This window comes from Tyto alba, unplaced genomic scaffold (genome assembly GCF_018691265.1).
Source record: "Tyto alba isolate M040663 unplaced genomic scaffold, T.alba_DEE_v4.0 Super-Scaffold_42, whole genome shotgun sequence".
Lineage (NCBI taxonomy): Eukaryota > Metazoa > Chordata > Aves > Strigiformes > Tytonidae > Tyto > Tyto alba.
This window is the reverse complement of record NW_024881318.1, coordinates 39,091,031-39,111,983: the sequence shown is the minus strand read 5'-3', so window position 1 is coordinate 39,111,983 and position 20,953 is coordinate 39,091,031. Positions and strand designations below refer to the sequence as shown.

The window sequence follows — 20,953 nt, the reverse complement described above, 5'->3', positions numbered from 1 at the left end:
GCTGCAGCTTTTATTACATTTATTTTCTTCTCCCTGCAACTTTTAGAACAATAAAAACTTCTATTAAATATATAGTAAATTATATACAGTAGAAATATCTGCATGCATGCATATCAAACCAGCAAACTAGGAAGGAGGGGATGGGGTGGATCGACAGTTGGATGAATGGATGGAGAGAGAGATGGAAGGACTGGAATAAAAAAATGATTTCCATCCCCATAAGGTCATATAAAAGCAAATAGAAAGCATTAGAAGACTATTCTTTCTTTTTAATTTTTAAAATTAACTACTATGTTATAGCAAGGACAAGTAAATGTTAAGAAATTAGTTGTCTCTTTCTTTATTAGAATTTACACACCTCTCAATCCATTGTGGTCATTTACTTTATATTCTTTTCTGCATGTGAGCAACTCCTGTCCCCACTGGTGGGAATTATACAGACTCAGAGAGGAGAGGCTAGACCTCTACATATTTTTAAGATCAACCAGGGTATATTCTGATGGCCATTCAGATGACATCATGCCCTAGGTATGCTGCATCAATACTGAAACAGTTGGGCTTAAACAGAAGCAGCTGGTCCTTAAAGTCTTAGGTTTTGGGGTTTTTTTAATACACAGTTCTTTTTGATTCCTGAGGAGAATGTAATATAAATGGAATTTGTCAAGGTGGTGGGATAACAGAGTCATTCCATACTTGTGGATAAAAGCTCTCACATGTGATGATGATCATATTGTCACATAACAAAATCTTTCTGGTTCATGGAGTGATGGTGAGATTGGGTTGTCTCTTTTTCTTTACTTGTGTCTCATATTTTTTCATTATGTTGTAAAAATTCAGCAGACATAGGAAGGAAATTAAACCTTGCTAAATATTTCACACACACCTCTTTTTTTTTTTTTTTTCATTGAAATTGATGTGGTTTGGAAGTTAATATGTCATATAAAATGAGAGCTAGTTAGTGTTGAGAATACTGAGGAGCCAAAATTTACTATTTTAATGGAGAGTCCAGTTCCCAGATATCTCACGTCTCCTGTTGCCATTTGTGAAATCCACTAAACAGAAAAATAGGAACACCCATAAGAATACAAGTTCAAAATGGATAAGAAGGACAATCTAGAAATTTTGCAATTCAGTAGGATGAAACCACTGGACACGAAGCAGGTAAAACTAAGTTAAGACTCCCTCTTGGAGTATCCTGATAACTTTATGAGACTTGCCTTTGACAAAGGAGGCATTTGAGTTAAGTGGCATGATCTGTGCTGAGTTTAGATGTGTACAGTCCCTTTCAGTTCCTGAAATTGCACAGGTTTTTTTAGTCAAGAATTTGGCTTGGTTTGTCTGTTTCCTCAAGTGAATTATGAAAAATCAGTCATGTACTAAGCAAAGCAGCTTTGCCTTCAGCATGTGAAGTAAGAAGTGGCTAGCTTTAGAACTTGGAACTTTATTCAGTTTATATTTCAGCAGGAATCCGTTGATAGATCATGCTAATAATAAAGTTAACATAGTAAAGATTTATATGTTCTAAGAAAGAGATGAGTGTGATGACATACATAAAATATTTCTGAGACAAGAATATCAAAAAAGGGCACATTTTGAAAATATTTTGTGAACTATGTGGGATACTCCTGTTAAACTTATGAAAGCAAGCCATAAAATAAAAATCTGATTCAGGAACTTAAAGTGCATGCTGCATATTTAAAGACAAAATTATTATTTACACATCATTTTGAGTTGTGTAAGGCACAAGACCATCTTTTTATATCATTCCACTAGTAACATTCAGAATATGTTTCAGTTATGTGTTGCACTTGAGACAAAAGAAATTCATAGGCATATCATATCCTTTAATTGGAAAGGTGGTTTATACACCTCAAAAAATTTTAAGGTATGGTAGTTTGTGTGCCCATTCAGGCATGATGTTTTTGTAAGTTCATTAGCACTCATATTTCAGAGAGAGTCATTACCTAAGTATACAATTTCTAGCTCTTCGGGTTATGGAGAGCACCTTAAAGATAACTGGATAACTAATAGCATTGCAAAGTGAGAACTTCTTCCAGCCACTTAAATTAATTTCACTTAAAAGCTCAGAAGCATTTTACTATTAATTGCTGTACAAGAAATAAGGAATAGCTACCTAAAGCACACAATAATAATTCCTTGGTAATATTTGTCATGTATTGGTGTTCCATTTTTACACATTATAAAACGTGTGTGTGGTTTACTTGTGTTGTGAGTCACATAACCTTTGACTAGCTAGAGAAGCTTAGAATTTCTTTGCTTTGAATATGAAAATTAAATAATATTTTCAGTACTATCTCCTGCACGAAATCAGAGTTCTAGCTATCCCGTATCTTACAGCATATTCTGAAATTATTTTTAGTCATTTTATTACTCATATTAGTAGTATTGTGTTAATAATATTATTAGTCCTATTATGACTAGCTAGAGGTCTAAACCTCATCATTCTAGTTATGTTCTAAAAGAAAATACAAGCGTATGTGGAGATAACTAACACTGGCTGATCCTTTTTGCTTCCTTTAGAGGTATCTGATATGTCTTAAGATCTTTTCCAATGCAATTCTAGTTAATCAAATGTTTGACTGTATTCCCCCTGTCCTGTACATACACAAACTCCAAATTGTTGACAGTGGGAGCAGCTGTTGTAAAATGGGCTTTACAAGGGTGGGGTTATGATACAAACTGCTGGTTACCAGAGGCAGCAGATCATGTTAGGAGCAAATGCAGTGCTGCTTTGACTGAAGGAGGGGTGTTTATCCATGTCACAGCGGCAACCCTCCATTGTGGAGTGCATCCTGTAGCAAATCATTTTAAGGGCTGACTAAATCCTGCTTCACCGTTCCTACATCATTTTTGCCAAGGTCACCTCCTGTGTAAATATGCTTCTGCCAGAAAGGTTGGAATATCTTCTGAGTTCTTTGACTAAACACTGCTATTCCTTGTAAATTAGGGTCAAGATAACCAGGAGATTCAGGAGCCCACCTCACGTGTTTTTTCAATGCAGGGCAGAGGAAAGCAAAGCAGAGTCCCGGTCCTTACTGTCACTGACCCAGTAATTCTGTTTTCCTTCTAAAAATTAGACAGTATTGCTTTTGAATAGTCAAGCTCCACTGAGCCCAGATTTTTTTTAAAAAGGGCCTTTTTTCATCTCCTTCTTAGCTGCAAGTAACATCACTGACCAAATCAACCTTATATATAGCTGTATCTTTGATATTTTCCCCAAAGAGAGAACTCTTTCTGTCTTTCTTTTCCTGGAAGCACTACTCTTATGAAAACCACTTTTTCTTCCATTCTTCAACAGTCATTCCCTGAATTAGCTGTTCTTCCATTTCTGTTTCTGTGTTTACTCCACATGTCCTTTCTTCTAAAGGCAAGATGTTCAGGCTACATCTTGTTGCAAGAAAGAAATGGAGAGTAAATAGGAAAAGAGACCATATTAAAAATTATGTCAGAAGTCAGAAGCAATATCATAAGCCTCCTTTTGAACAGAAAGACATATTTTCCAATTTTCAAAATAATTTTTTATATGAAGAAGAAAGAGAAGGAAAGAAGGTAAGTTCCTGTGAGAACTGTGCACTTGAATGGAAATAATTGTCCCTGTAAAGTGAGTTGTCTCTGGGCTCAGAGGAGGTCTGTCCTTTGAGTGAGGAGAAAGGGCCTGTGGCCCCAGTTATTAGATTCCCATGGGATCTGCTTCCCAGCTTCATTTGTGAGTCCTGCCCTAGCAGATACTGACTTTGCCTTACAGAGAGATAGGTGTGGTTGGTCCCTGAATCCAGCACTGAGGTGCAGCTGCTCAGGGAATGATCCTGAGAAGTGGATGAGACATTTGGATAGGAGGAAGTAGTTATTTCCTGTCCAAAGAGGACAGCAATACCAAAGTTTCATCTAAGAGTCTGCGTTGGAGAGCATATGCAGAGATGAAGGTCTGGAAGGTGACGCTTAGAGCAGTTGTCTTAATTTCTGGGTCTCACTTTTAAGAGCCAATAATTTTGTGGTCAAAAAACATGATGAAGTATGAGGCCTGTGGACCTTCTACCTTCAGTAAGTCTTGTTAAGAAGCTGTCAGATCTTAAGGAGAAATATAGCCATCTTCTCTATCAACCTTAGTGCATGCTTAATCCCTGTTCCACCTCAGTATTGGCACTATTAAAATCTGTTTCTTAAGATAGGACACAACATTAGTAACAATACATTACCATGTTTTCCTTTTACTCAATGTATGTAAAATAAATTAATTCTCAGCATACTTGTTCAGAGGAACAAAGCAAGAACTTTTCACTTTGCTTTTCTGCTACTAAAGTAGGATTATTAATTACGCAGGTTTGTCTTTAAATTTTTGCAGAAAGTGAACGTGTCTGTCTGTGTGTGTTCCACAAGTTGGGAAAGGTGACTGAGACCATGAATAAATTCAAAAACAAAATAATATCTGCTCAGGGTGACTTATAAATAAATATGAGGCAACTATTGGTGCCAAGTGTGATCATGCCACTTGATTGCTAGTTAAATCAGTCCAGACTTAAACATGTAAACTCCTTGATTTGTACAGAACAAGACATCTGTAGGTGGTTTATTAAAACCTGCTGATGTCTCCACAACTAAATTTGTGCATATATAGGCCTCTGGGTAGCTGTACTGAAAAAGCAGAGACATACTTTTTGTCTGGTTACCTGACTTTCAGCCCTGTACAGGTGTGCTTGAATAAATTAACATCAGTTACCTATGATGAGCCACTGCATATATTATCAAGGGAGGTGAAGATGTGAGAAAGCTGCTATCTGCCTCCTGTTATCACCTCCTTGACACAACAGCACCCATTTTTTCATTATCCTACTATGCTTGGAATCTTCTACAGATAACTTTTTAGAGAATTATTTTCTATAAATGCACTCAATTCTAGGAATAGATAGCTCCAAGTAACAAGATATTTCACAGCAGTGCATGCTAACAATTGCTGTATTTCCCCTAATATAATTAGCTGCCATATACAACTTCAATTTCCTCAAAAAAAACCAAGGAAATCAGGTTTTAAGACATTAGGTGTTTGATGAACCATTTGACAGAAACAAAAGGGATATTTTATACGTTTTTAAAAATACAAACATATTTACACCTATACTACTGTTTCTGGACATGATGCAGTTCATGAAAAGAATAGCTGCATATCCAATAAAATTGCATAAACCATTAGGTTTTCTCTTGCAGAGTCACTAAAATGTGTGTCATTGCTAATGTTCACGTAATTCTTCCTTACTCAAAAGAACCTGGATCATGAAGAAACATTTTGTGCCACCTGTAACACGAGGCTAACTCTTCCATGAGTAGTCACGTTAAACATAGAGTGCCTGTCATATTGCATACTCACTGATGTGAACAAGAGAAGCAGAATTAAAACTAGAATGCATAGAACTAATTTTTTCATAAGATTTTTTTTCTAATTTAAAATAAAAGAAACAAGTCCTAAAGAGACTACATATGCAAGTAAAGATTGCAAGATCAGCACTAATGTGGAGGGAGGTCTCTTCCAACTACGCATATCCGTTTGGTTTGGGTCTGAGTTGGAGGTGGTGTTTAAGTGATCTGCTGCCTTCATTATCATGTTCTCCCTTTGTATACAAAATTGTATCACTTTGAGAGTGAGAGTACAGTTTCTTGTTCAGTGTAAGAAGTCTCATTTTTATGTGAATTTGCAAAATAAGTCAAAGACTTTTCAGTGACCTGAAAAATTTATTTAAATAAACTGCTACACCAGGATTAAGATAGGTGGTAAGCTTAAGAAAAGCGTTGAAAATACTAGCCAAAAGCAAAACATTCGTGGAACAATATTTTCCCCTGGTATGTGTTGTGAAAAAATAGTGAAAATGTTAAATTTGGCTTGTCCAAGTTTCCTGTGCAGGTTTGTATGTCTTATGTTCAGGGAAAGAGATTATTTGGGAAGACAGAACTGGGAACGTGAAAACTTATTCATAACAACCTGGCTGCCCCTAGCTTCCGAGGAAATAACCGGAAGAACCAAAACTCTTCTCCAGAGAGTGGGAGAAAATTGAGTTTTCTCCAGTTATCTCAGTAAATGTAAAGCTATTTCCCATATGCAGAGACATTCCATCTTCCCTAGAGTCTTTTGGAAGTGGGGTAAACAAAACATCTTCCTATGTTAGTTCCTGCAGAGGAAGGGTCTAGCTGTTCTTTTAAATTTAACAGCAGAAGACTATAAGACTTCTACAGTGGAAGAAGCTGTACTTTACAAATACAAGATAGCACCAAGGCACTACTTGCAAAAGCATGGATGAGTGAAAACGGAACAGGACACTGCAACCTGAGAGGTGTATAGCACTCTCAGGTGCGAGGGTCTGGGGAGAAATCATGAAAGAGGGAGGGAAAAACATATGTGGCAGGAATAGCTGTGTGTTTACTGCCCTTTGGAGTTACAGCTCTCAATGAATGAGAGAGGCGCTAAGTAGGCGGGTAAACGCTACCATACATACATACATGATACATTCATCATCTGCGTTTGTCTGTCTGAAAGGAGAAACTGTCACCTGAAAAGGCAAACTTTACATCAGATCTTGTGGCCTAACCAAAGATTACTTGTAGATGAGGCCATTTTCTTCTCCCCTTAATGATGATGCTGTTCTTCCCACTAGATTTGAGCCGTTTTATTCATTAGAACATGAACTGAATGACTGTGCTGGGGCATATCCAAATTAAAGTTTACCTGAAGGTAAGAAAACTGGTGAGACAATATGTAGAACTGACCTAGAAAAAAAATATCCCAGAAGGGGAAAAAAATTACCAGGTGTTGATGATTCCAACACTGTTTTGGAGGATAATGTGCCAGTCCTGTCAGTATATCTAGACAGAGGTCCACAGCTGGCCTCATCCCAAAGATATAGTAATTCCTAGGGTTTGTGAGGTCATGAGGTATTTTTTGAAGTAGAATTATGTAGCAGGCAACCGCTATAGTAAAACAAAACTCACTTGGGTTCCTATTCCTTTTTGCTTTCCTATTGCTTTTTGACAACATAGGTCTTGTCTTGTAGACCCAGATAGATTGGTTAAGAATTACAGGGAGCCTTTTGCTGTAGTCACTGATGTCTGAGGCACTGGCCTGAAGGCGCATTTGCAACGAACGGGTGGGATTGGAGTGTTTTGCACTGGAAAATGTCTTAGTAAAAAGATATTACTCAAAAATATTTGGCAATTTATGGGCCCTGGGGAAAAGAACACCCAAAACCCAAGCTCTGTAAATCTGGGACACCTTTTCATGGTTATACAAGTTGCTAGTGGTTAGAAAATATGGCAGGGAATAATAACAAATTCATAAAGTAGAGTTTATAATTGCATGAATGTACTGTGCAGTTAGAAACAGTTGAGGGGAAAGATAACCAGACTGCTGACTACTTATCTTAGGGTGATCCTGAAGGAAGAGGTGCAGAGTTACTAATGAGAGCTAAATACTCCACAGTGCCAAGGAAAGACTGTGTACTATATAGGCACTGGAAGACATTGTGCATGGCTTTTACTACCCCTTGCTCCTGACCTGCAGCACTCTCAGTCTTCTGTCTTTTGCCTCTCTTCAGCAAAGACGGCCAGCTGTGCCACATACCATGCGCTAGTATTCATGATATTATGCTATAGGTAGTACAGTTGAAAACACTCTTTCACGTCCAGCAGGTACACATAAAATGTTCCCAATGGCACTAGAGATGACTCAGATGATCTGTTGGGACCTGAGGTAACACAGAAATATCTCAGGTGTGATACCACTACTGGATTTTCACATGTTGACTTTTTAATGGCAAACACTGGATATTTCTTGACAGAAGTTTTGAGCCCACCACTTCTAAAGTAAACCTGAAGCTTCTAGTAGTGCTTCCTACTTCCCAGCAACATCTTTTAAATAAGCAGTTTTCCTTGTGCTAAACAAGTTGGCTTTTTTGTTATTGCCCTTTTTTTTTTTTTTTAATTAAGAGCTCATTTCACATTTAAGCTTGCCCTAAAAAGCACTACTTTAAAAAATCTGCCTAAGAAATAATTTAACATTTTTGCCATAAGGCACCTGCAAGCTTCACATAAGTGGACCTGGAAGAAAAAGAGTTTTAGATTTGCCAAAAATGTACACTGTCATAAAAAAGAAAAGATTGCAGGACTTTGTTGGCAAAAAAAAGAAAAAATGTGGTTTGTATTGTATGGGGGAGAGTGGGAGGAGAGAAAGAAAGGATGGGATTGTAGTAAGATAATATTTTTTGCCATCACTTTGTTTTTGCCTTTTTTTGACGAGAAAGCGAAAAAAAAAAAAAAAGCACTAAGCTGTATGTCCATGTCAAACTATACGAGTCCGAAACATAAGCTGTAAATTACAAGTTTTATAAGTTATTATTTCCATTGTTACTGATTCTGATTCTGGTGCTTTACAAACTTTATTGCTTATTTTATTAACAAGGGAAAAGTGTTGCCTAGTTCCAGTTCAATACATTTTTTTTTTTCCTTTCTCTCCCTCATCCTCCCTCTCTATCCCTCTCTCCTTTTCTTTGCTATGCCAAAATAAAGCAATTACACTTCAGCCACTTACAACTGAAAATACAAACGGGACATAGTTAATTTTGCTGCCCATAAATCTTACATTGTACTTTTGTGTTTAACACATAAAATGGGGAAATAAAAGCCTAAACATGTATATGTGCGTGTGTGTCTCTGGATGCATGTACTGAAAGACCTATATCTATCTGTGTTGGTAGGTAAAGATCTAAAATTACAATGCATAGAAAGAGAACTTGAATTCCCACTCAAAAAAGGTAAATGAGCCCTTGTTTCAAGAAGAAGATGCATGCAGATGATATATTATGTAAGATTGAGAATCAAGATTTCATGAGGGGAGGACGCAGGCCCTGACAGAAAGTATAACAGATCTTGCACTGGACATCTCTCAGGTCTAATAGCCAGATAGAGGAGCAGCACTAATTCTGCAGCCTTTTTAGTCTGTTCTGTCACAGAAGGGGCACTGCTGGGTCAGTCAGCTCACTAGTAATTGTGTTTTACAGACTTCTAAAGCAATTGGCTCAGTCAGTCCCAATTCAATAAAAGTGGAAAGCGAGAGTGAGAGCACTTTTGTTCTATTTTTTACTTGAAATTATTTCATTCAGCAGTCTGTCTTTTTTATTATCAGGATTTGACATTAGCACTCCAAGCTATATTAGCATCCATTTCAGCAGTTCAGTAATGGTATTAAAAAAACACTTAACTTCAACGGTGAATGGTTGTATGACAGTACCATAAAAATCCACATTAAAAAAAAAAAAAAAAAAACCTTATGTATTTGTCCCTGCAAATTATTTTTCACTTGTTTAACCACTTCAAAACTACACTCTCTTGACTGGTGTTTTCAAGAGCTCTAGCAGCAGGTAAGGCTTGTAAAGGAGCTGAGAAGCAACTGCAGCAACAAAGTCATAAAGGGAAAAATGAAGATGTTTAAAGAAGAAGAAAAATGTAATAGAAACATGAAAGCACACATACATGCACAAAAAAGACCTCTCATTTTGGGTGGGTGCCTGTCATTCATCAACTGAAGTAAGATTTTAAACTGAAATCACTCAAGGTAAAATCTTTGGCATCTTCCACATTTCTGGGATTTAATTTTGAACCCAGCACTCTCCAAGCTTGGGACGGCAGCCTAACTATCTTGGCACTGCAGCACACTCATAAATGACTGCATTAGGTTCTAAATTTTGATTAAACATTCTGTAATTAATCAATGGTAGACATGAAGCAGTTGGCAAGGTCCAGAGCTGCAAAATGTTTAAGACATAAAACATTACAAAGTAATTAGAATATGCTCCTTCAAGAGAAGGATTGCCTTCAATAAAGAGGTAAATGATAGCATCATGTTTATTGTGGACGTAGGCAGCCAGTGCAATATGATAAACTGCAGGAGATACACATATCAGTAATCATCCACATTATTAGTGTCATTAATCATAATTCTAAAAATATGACAGCAGCAGCCAACTTTTTGACCAATTTTGCCTCTGCCTGTTGGCCGTTATAACTTCACTAATAGACTGCAGAGCTCCTGTGCGTGGCAGTTTGCATTGAGAATGGAAGGTTAATTATATTTGAGCTGCTGATTCCTTCTCTCCTCGGAAAAGACTGAGCACTTTGACAATCCCAGGAGCTCACTGCTGTTAAACCAGTAAAAGTACTTTATTGAAATTTTCTTTGTTGGTCAGGAATGAGTAGATGTTTCAAATGAGATATAAGCGCCAGGCTGGGACAGCCGCTAATGTTTCTTCCAAAATAATCCTTGGACAGCAAGCTGAACTCATACTTCCCTTAGATATCTTTGCACAGTCTCTTGTGGATGGGTAAAAAGTTGAGAATTTAATAACCACTGGCAATGGTATGTATGGAAGAATCTTGAGGGATTGAAATTACTGAGGAGTTGGGGCATCAGTGAAGAGAGGTTATACGATAATCAGCTATCAGTTGTCCTGAAAAAGGTACTTATTTAGTAATGTGAAATTACTAATAGAGGAACCCTGTTGAAGTGCCGCATCATATTTGGTTTTATAATTCCTCTGGTATTATATAAGTAAACCCAGCATTTTTAGACAAACAAAGCAGTGGGAATGAGAATTACCATTGCATTGTGACCAAAAGAAACAGTTTACATATTTGCTGTGAAACCTGAAAACGTACAAAACTATCCCTGGATCTGAGGGTTTATTATGAACTTGAACTATAATGCAATCAGGAAAGAGTCTATGAACCTTCTCAGCAAATCATGAGATAATGTGTTGCTGTGCATCAATATCTGGGAGAAAATATTTGGTTTCAATGCAGAATTGGGTAAGCTAGTTGTTCTGACTGAGTTTTATCTTTTTTTGCATTTACTGAAACTTGAAACTCAGTAAAATTAATGAGTACAATGATAAACTGAAGGGACTGTATAAAGTCTTGCAAAATTTTCACATTTTTACATATCTGTTGTAACAGTAAAATAAAATGAAGGTTGAAAACTTCTGATTACCAAACTTGAATCATGTAGTATTTAGATGATTTGAGTTTAAAGAGAAATGTTAGTTCGTGCAGTTTCACGAGAGATTCTACCTGGATGTTGCCTCAGTACTTCTAAAGGGGAAATACACCTTGTGTGAAGGACCAGCAGGGTCCTCACATGGGAGATGAGGACCTAATTCATGACTGCAGTACGGGGTCTTGTGTGAATCTCCTGCACAGGGATAAACTTTTCTGTAGAGCATGTGGAAATTATAGGAACAGCTTATGGTGGTTGAACTGATTGTCAGTGGTGCTGAGCACCAGTTAATTTCCATCGAAGGACTTTGTCATACATATGATGACCTTCTCGTGCACGTAACATTGCTATACTGAATTAGCTCACTTAGGAAATATTCCATCAGATAAATCTTATTCTAAACTTTCTCAACCAGTCCAGATATCAGACAAGAGTGCTGGCTATTTTGTAATGAGCCTGTTTTGCTTCCAGGCAGCTAGTAAAGTGAGAGGTTGAAGTGTTGCAACACAATTTTGATCGTTTCTGAGTAACTTTGGCAGGTACACCAGTGGTTGTGCTTTTTGCTTGTAATATCTTCTGATCTTTAATGGACAACAATAATAATATATTAAGAGTGCGACATGACCTCGATGCTTCTGAGCACACACAGCTGTTGTGAAAGTGTAATTCTGTTTACACCGTAAGGACCATCTCACTAAACACCTCAACAGGTATGTACTGAATTATTCGGCCTTTCAAGAATCCTGAACCTGTCAAATTTTACATTTCAAATTATTTGGTCGTAAACATTGCCATCAGATACCAGTTCAACATCTAACCTGAGTATATGCTCACACAGTTGGCTATCCTGCCTCCCCAAATGCCATCTCAGAATTAACATTTTTTATGCATTCCACAGCAACGACAAATTGTTTTCTGACTCTAACTGTGGATTAAGTATGCAAAAGGCATGTTTTCCACTGCCAACGAAACAATAATTCTCACTAACATCTTCAGAGTTGCAACATTTATAAAGTTGCAAAGTGGAGTAAACAAACCATCTGTTTGGCTTTACCATATGTGTCATGCTCTCTTATTAGCATATTACAATTCATTTAGTAAACAAATTTGGTGATTTCGTTCATGTCAAAGTTAGAGGGAGCTTGAAGATGATTAACATTCGTGGGACGGGCACATTAATACATTGCTTCCTCTGCAAAGTTAAATGGCTTCTCAGGAGAATCACCCCTTGTTGACAAGATGAGACTGTCAATTTTGTTTGCCTGCCACATTAGGGGCCGTAAGGGGATGGGAAGCTCTGAGAAAGAGGAGCAGTGTAGGCAGCATAATTCACTGCGAATTGAAAAAAGAAGTCTAATTCTGATAAATGGTCGACCCCAATACATCCTACCTGTTATTACAACAGACGTGCCGTATCTGTGCAGTAAATTAGTTAAACCCCTAAAGAGTTTGATGGGAGCTTATCTTCAAGTGAATAATTTGAGTGTAGAGGGAGCTGTCTTCGTGACCAGTGTGAGTGATTTGTTTCATATTGAAAGGGATTGAAATGACTGGGCTCCACATCTTTAATTTGCAAGAACTTGCTTGTCCTTTATTTCCTGCATTTAATAAGCACTGTTTTTTACTTTTTTTAATAGGTGCTGAACTGTATTTTACCTTTTGGATTTTCTTCCTATGAAAGGTTAATATTTTTCAGATTCTATGCAATTTAAAGCCTCAAGAACTGATGTTATTACCGGAACTGTTCATGTAGAAATGCCATGGTTTCACTGGGTACTATAGTATTTTGTCTTCACTCATTGTTCTAAAGTATAGCCCCTATCCATACTTTCACCCTTACATTTAGAGGCAAACTAAACATGATCAAGTACATGGAAGTGCTAGTGCACAGAATGAAACTTTGGCACTGTTCAGAAAAATATGAATTTTGTAATTTGTAATTTGAACTCTTCATTATCTTTGCTTGCATTTATGGATTTTTTTTCTTTTTAATAAAAAGTAAACAAACAAACAAAAACAAAACAAACAAACATACAAACAAACAAACAACAAACAAGCAAAAAAACCCCCAAACCAACCTGTATCAAAGACTGCTGAGAGAGTGGCAAAATTAGAACAGTAACAGAAAACAATTTCTTTAACAGTTTCCATTAGTAATTAAATTCCAGGAACTGTTTCATTGTTGATTCTCTTAAGTAAATGAGGGAAATGATTGCTCCTTCCTTCTTGAAGAAATATCAGAATTAAGGCCATATCTTTTCTCATAAATATGTACTCTGTTATATTTAGCCAGAGCCTTACTTTCTGGTTCTTTGATTTTAGTTGCATAAAACTCAGCACTTTCAATCTGCAGAGATTCTGAGAAAGTGTAAAATTCTAGGTTTACTTTCTGTTATATTCACATACTCTGAGCCTTTCTATGAGTTTCAGGCTTAAATAAGCAGAAAAAGAATATGAAATTGAGGTAAGACCACAATACTTTGCCATATTAACAAATTGCATTGGTGATTAAAATCATGTGGAATTTTTGAACAAAACCATAAATCTTAATTGACATTCTTTGAGATGAAGAGAAACAAGGAGAACTTTGCTTTAACTTTTCATTATAGATAAAAAAGGTAGGCTGAATACTGAGCTGAAGATAGGTGTGGGAAAAGTCTCACGGGAGGAATAATGACGGTTTCATTTTTTATATTATTTTAAACCAGATTGACAGAACTTAGTTTTAAACTAAGTATGACAGGAGGATAGCTTGTATGGGGCTTATGCAACCTGGGCAGTTACTTCCATATCCAGCTTTAATAAGAGGTTTGCCAATCTATATGTAAACCACCAGACAAATGTGTCCTGGCCTTTGATTTTGTAATAGAACCTTCTTCAAACTGCTGAAGATTGTGTGATTTCTGGTTTCATAACTCAGTATTAGCTTCTGTCTTCTTTGAAAAAAAATAAATATACTATTACTTGGAAAGAACAGAATTTAACAGAAAATAATTTAATGTTGATTTTTAGTGCGTTAAGTCTCAAAATACAATTTTTTTGTATTACTTAATGCTGGGATTATTTATTGTATCTTAAAGCAAACTGCCCAAAGACTGATGGCCCCCTGCTGTGACCTCCTGTATGATTTCTCTGCAGTGTTAGAGTGATAGGGCTGGGTGGTATTACTTTGGCAAATCATGTAATTGCTAGAAAATGCATTTTCAGAACATTGGAAGTATAAGAGATCAGGATACTGTTTTGTGTGGAAACATAGGAAGAACGGATGTGGTGGGATACAACTAGAAATGTTGAAATTATTAATTTCAGAATTTTACTGAGCAATGCAGTGGGTTTTGATGTTTGAGATTTTCATCAGGAAGCTGTCACTTATAGTCAGCCAAGGAGGAGCAGGAGTCCAATAGCTAAATCATTTAACTGTGACATCAGTTGGCTTGGTCTTTCTGTCTGACTGCATCAGAGAATGGAAAATGTTTTCCCTTCATCCCTAACTGACTGCCCTAACAATTATGCTGCTGTTTGATTTTCACTCTCTCTTTCTCTCATCCCCTTAATATTTAAGTGTAATCATAGTTTTCTCTTGCTAAAAAAAATAAGAAAATAGTGCTTCATGTTTCATTTTCAACAGCCTGCCCTGCCCCAAACTGTGAACAACACATTCAGGCCAATTTTTCATGTATTTAGTTTTGTGCTCTGTATAATACTTGAATGTAAATAAACAGAGTACTCTATCATCCAAATTCCCTAACTCTGCTGTGCTCATCAGAGATGAGGTTTGTCCAAGTGCAGATAGGACTGCAGACATGGGTGCACCAAAAGTTGGCCTTGAGTCATGCCAATTTCTATGCCAAACAAATTCTACTCTCTAATAAATTCCTCCTCACTCACTTAAAAGAGAAACAAAAAAATGAACTAAATAAAAATAAACTAAAATAAAGAGGCCATTACATTTTTCTTTCCAACAAATGGACAGTAAATTAACAAAAACAGATACATTGACAAGTGTAGAAAGAAACTGCTGAAGAGAACCCAGTCTGGATTTATGAGCTGTGTAGATGGCATGTAAGTTTAATTGACCATATTTCCTAGGCTTATAATCCCCTTTCTTCTGTTGATGCATAGTGCATCTCTCACTAGAGGAGCTTCTTAGTAGTAGGTGGGGTGGAACCAACAATGAATTCTAATTATGGAAGTATACTTCCATGAACTTCACAAGGGAAGGAAAATACTACCACCAGTGGGATCATGCCCATGGTCAGAGGGCTGCTGTAGTTGCTGTAGCACTCTGCACTGTGCTGCTGCCAAAAATCCTGTCTGGAAGGGCAGTGGTGAACTGGGAGGCGAGATACCCTTGCCACTTTGCCACAACCACAGTTTTCATGAGTATCATCATTGTCATCATCCTTACAGCAGTACTTATAATTTCTTAAGATTATTGAATTCAGAAGGCAGAATTCACTCTGGTGAGGACTTTCCACATACTTTTGCCCACCATATGTCTAATTCATGAATGGTAACTTGAAAGAAGTGTGTTAATTATGTACAAAAATCAGGCAGTTTTGGCCTTCTAAATGAACCAGATTCTGCTAAAACTTCCTTGCCACAACAAGCTATATCTCAAAACATGTTGGAAAAATACTCTCCTCATTTTTAAGGGTACGTGACATGTAGTACAGAGCTAAACAGATGTTTGGACATTTTTTGGCACACATAGGATTTTAAATTACCAGAACTGACCCTCTTCACCATCCCTTGTTGCCTAGGATGGGATAGATCTGGTAACTGGACCTGAGTGAGATTTGCCTTCAGTTAAGCTCTTTCAACCTCATATTTCTTCCTGGAAGACTTCATTCACCAATTGTCTTTACACAGCACTTCCATTACCAGGACCAAATGTCATTTGGTAGTTGATGTATAAATAAACAGTCTAAGAAGTCCATAGTCATTAAAAAGATTTTATTAGGTCAAATATTTTATATTTTATATACACATATATATACCTTTGCCATTCATTTAGGTTCTTCAAGTTTTTTTCCCTGCAGATACAGCAGCAACTGCAGTGCAAAGGACACCAGAGATGGCCTTAAATTAGCTAGCTCAGGTATGAGGAATAACAGAACCATGGCAAGCAGAAGCTCAGATGCTTTTGGCATTATCTCGCTTCATGATTTTCTGCTTGTTTGATGGCAGTATTTATACACTGGTATAAATCACTCTGCTGAAGCTGTGCCTCAGCTTACTCAGGAAACATTGTTTACACGTACCTGGGAGCAGTATTCAGAGAAGGAGGGGGTAGTGGCACTGTAAATCACATCAGGGAACAGCAAGAAACTGCAGGTGCCATGGGGAGGAGCAGATGAACAGATGACAAGGTGGCTAGCATTGGCTGAGGGCTGACAGAGGACTTGCTAGGATTTGTAAATGCCGCGGAGAAAGAGTTGAATTAGGATGGATTACTTCAGTTAGGTATGTAGAAGGGAGTCAGGATCTTGGAACTACTGGAGCAATTTAAGATAGCTGAATGAGTACATTTTCCAAGATCAGCATTTGATGAGAGGGGCAAAGAAATAGTTAAGTTTATCAAAACAAATTATTGGCTTGGCCAATATTTGTAATGCTACTTTTTTCTTCTTGTGTCTCTCCAACTGCTGTTTTCAGCTGTTCGAGTACAGGTTTTTGGCCACATACTCTTCTGCCTTTCCATCTGAATAATAGTCTTCATAGCTTCCTAGCAAATCATGCTTCATTTCTGCCCCTAAACTCAACCCTATTCTATTTGCAATTGCCAGTGGTTGCCGTTTCCCAGAACATCTCCCTTTTTAAACTTCCTGGTCTGTAGTGCTTCTCTTTCTAGTCTGCTTTTATCCATACTCTTCTTTCTTAATTCATTTTTTTTGTTTATGGATACATTATTTGTACCTGTCCTTACATACACGTCCATGTTTCTCCTTACACAGAAATCCCTTGTCATCTCTTCCCAAAGAAGCCTTGGGAATGCTGCTCTCAGCCCTGAGAAGTGCCTTCTTTATGCAGGGCACTGTTCAAGCAGCACCCTGCATGGGGTACTCAGTCTGTGCCTCAGGTTGCAAAGCTGCATTTAGGTGTGTAGCAGACGGGAGAGGGGTGCTCGATCAGGCTCCAAGTACGCTAGACTGGTGTGTCTATGAAAACATACCTTTCCTTCCCTCCTCTCCCAACAATCATTTGGCTACTGGAAATGTGTGTTATTAGTACCTTCAGTGCACAGTGTTCTTAACTCTGATGAGGTTGTAGCCTCTGTGACTTCGATTTTGTTATAAGATTTCAAAACTTCAGTGTCCAAATAAATGAACTTTTTCTCACAAATTGTTCCACTCATCCCTACCAGACTGTTTTTGCATATGATATTTAGGGAGAGTATTAAACACAAGTGAAATAGATTAAGAAATTAATGTAAAAGAATCAATTCTTTTGAACTGTGGTTGCATAATGGAAATCGACTGCTATCAATGAACCTATGTTCAGAAGTTATGAACAGCAGAGCTAATGCACTGCCATGAGTTCATCTTTATTATTGCATTACACCTGAATCAATTGATAAAGTAGCTTTTTTTTAAGGCTAAGAATGGCACTTAATTGAATAAAAGTCAATGTAATTATATTAGGAGAATCCAACAGTACTGCTGACAGCGGAAAAGGGACACTACTGAGCAGACTGCCAGAACTGGTCCACACATTTCTGCACATCGTTTGCCTGACAGATATTATGGGCCGGTACATACTTTAACTAGATTACTGATTGCCACTGCTGTAAGTGAGAATTGAATAAGGGAGGCATCTCTTCTTATCAGAGCATCAGCAAGGTTTTCATCCTTACACTGGTCTTTCTCAGAATGGCCTCTGTCCATCTGGGGCTCAGTGGCCCCTCTTTAATGTGGTAATTTATTCTTATCTCTTCATTCAGTGAATGTTGAAGTTATTTTCACTGCATGCCTGGCTGCTGTTTTTCTCAGCAGCAAGCAAACCAAGGAAATAGCAAGCACAAAGGTGTGGAAAAAACAGTTACAGTTATCCTCACTAGTTTCTACACTGCAGCAAATTCCCATACCAGGGGAGTGAGAAGGGGAGAGAAGGGGAGAAATCGTAAGGAGTAAACACATGAGCACTTTATGAGTAGTTTGCAGTTAGTGTTATGATGATAAGCACAAATGTGCTTTTATGGTCATGTAATAACACTGGTCAGTGTGGACAGGCCTTCACAGTAATTGCTACCTCTACTGCACTTAGCAACTTTACATGGAGTTGTATGCCATCTGACACTAGGAAGGTAAGGGACTGCCAGGACTACTGTTTGTCATTCATGTATGTGCACACTGCATGCATCTGTTCAGAACTCATTTGTGGATGATAATGGGGATGCTGTGAATATGCTTTGATTAATTTGCTTTATGTTTTTCATATTGTGCGGTTGAATCAGTATCCATCAGGACAACAGTAGGAGTGAGATTACAGCTCTCAAAAAAGAGTTTCACAGTCAAGACTTTTTTTAAAGTCTGTAATTTATTAGTTTCAGATATTATTTTCTTTTGTCTTTTTTTTTTTTTTTTTTTTTAACCAGATATGTCTGGATTGGAATGTGAATTTGTTCTTTCTCTCTCTCTCTTTCTTCCCCCTCCCCCTTTCTTTCTCTTTCTCTTCTCTCTCTCTCCCTCTCTTTTGTGATCTCAATTTAGCAAAAGATTAGAAAGCTGATCTTATCACAAGGTAAGCTCAGCCTTCCTAAGTGCAGTGTGGGGGTATGCATAATTACACTTCTGAGCCTCAAAAAAACTATGGTGCTATACTCGCTTGTGTGAAAGGAGTATTTCCCATATGGGAGAAAAACAAGGAATACTCTCCACTTTTTTCCACCCTTGCCCATACCTCTCAACTGTCTCTCATTAGGAGAGAAATTTGCCTTTTTAGGCCCCTCCTTACTGGAAGAATTGCATCCCAATCAGACATGATTCAGTTAAACTGCACTTCAGTATCAGTTTTATCTCACAGAACAGTTACCTGCATTTGCAGGTGAGTGGGACAAATCGCTTCCATTGCTGTTTTCTTTATTTATTCCCAGAAGTTACATGCAGCAGATACATGAATCAGAAAGTAAGTAATAGAAAAATACAGAAATTAATTCCACATCTTAATCTTCCCACATTTGCATTTTACCCATTTATCTGCATTGTGTTGCTGTACCGTGTTTGGGACTTCATCTGGTTGAGAGGTATGTTTCAAAGGGTTTCTTAAAACAAAAGATTCCAATAAGAAAATATTGCTACTAGCTATTTTTTCCCTTCTCCCTTTTTTGTTATTGTAGGACCTGAATGTGTGTAAAATATTTGTTTATTGTTATGTCTTCCCATGCCAATTTTATACCTTGTGCTTTTTTTGCAAATTAAAGTATTCCTGATAAAACACTCTCTTTCCCTCTCTCTCTTCCTCCTGCCCACCCAACCTCCCCTCCGCCTTGTCCCCATTCCCCCTTCTTTCTTTTGCCTCCTACATTTGGGCTCTGATCTGCAATTTATAATGGTCAGACTGGTGAGTCTGCATGTTGTAAATTGCAGGTTTGGGTCCTTAGCTTGCAAAGAATATTAACGCAGTAGAACTTCGCTAATTCTTTTTTCACTGACTTGAAAATCCAGTCACCCTCCAAAGAAACTGAATAAATATTTGTCATTTCCTCAGCAATGATGCACATTCTGAATACTGAACCCTAAAGTTTTCTAATACTGAAAACTTTATACTGATTTCTTATTATTAAGCACTTCGACAAAATGAGCATGTTCTGTGGTCAGAGGTCTTTGATGTCTGTCATGTTTGTTCGTTGCATTGTTAACTCAGAAAATGCAGTTTTTCAAAGAGGGTTTCCTGACACTGCTACAAATCAGTGAGGTTCTACTGCAATGGATGAATAAAGCCAATGTCAAAAGTGGAGAGTAGAATGCAGTATTTAAAATAATAGGCTGTTTTACACAGTTACTAACCCAAAGGTATTTGCAAACGTAGAGCTTTATTTCTTGAGAACAAAGGCCCAGATCCTGTAAAACACTTGAGAATATTTTAACTGGTGGCTCTTGGAATCTGGTCCAAAGAACACTGAGGTCAGTGACAGCTTTTCCAGTGTCTCTAGAGCACCCACGGTAACTTCAGCACATACCTAAACCAAAGCACATGCTTAAGTGTTTTGATTGATTTTGAGCAAAATTGTCATTGCCATTAGTAGGGGTTTTTTTAATGTAAATTACACTGCTTGGGTCAGTCAGCACTGCATCAGACACAATACTGGGAAGATTACAGGGATGAGTGGCAGTGCCCTCCCATAAAGATGGAACCAGTGACTTTGGCTAAGATTTTTAGAAACTTACATGTAGGTTTCAGAGACTTGTTCTCCTAAACCCTTCAAGTATTCTCTGTCTTGGTTTGGCCTGATTCTGAATCCCTTTATACCAGAATTAAATTATCAGAATCAGGACCTCTGGCTATGTATCATTCAGTTACCTTTATTTTTTTCTATATTTCTATATTTCACTTACACTGTTATGTGATTACATATATATATAATATTTTTATGTATGTGTGTATAAATAAATAGGGGTATGGATCTAGAAATAGACATAGATACAAACACACAGAGATATTCCATATATTAATATCTTCTCTTGAAGCAAGGCTTTTAAGAAAGCCATCAGGGATTCAGGAACCAGGAAGAGCATTTTGCATTTTCTGCTAGCGCAATTTATTATTTTGTAAATATCAAATAAAAGGGCTCTAGCTGCTGCTGAAGACTAATGTTGAGGAGCAGTAGCTGGAAAGAAAAACAATATGAGGTGGTTAATTTGCTTGTTTTGGTTTGGTTTTATGTTGCAATTTGTTCACTTA

General features: G+C 37.4%; 1 protein-coding gene across 5 annotated transcripts in view; it reads left to right on the top strand.

The window, feature by feature from the left end:
- BNC2 (basonuclin 2) overlaps positions 1-20,953 on the top strand; it is a 340,578-nt gene that overhangs the window by 308,289 nt on the left and 11,336 nt on the right. Inside the window, exon 6 of one of the 5 annotated variants that reach the window (XM_042804708.1) lies at positions 12,688-12,731. The exons of the other annotated variants lie outside the window; for them this stretch is intronic. Coding sequence (XP_042660642.1) covers positions 12,688-12,694 — 7 coding nt within the window. The 3' untranslated portion in view covers positions 12,695-12,731. The remainder of the gene's footprint in view (positions 1-12,687; positions 12,732-20,953) is intronic. 5 annotated transcript variants of the gene reach the window in all.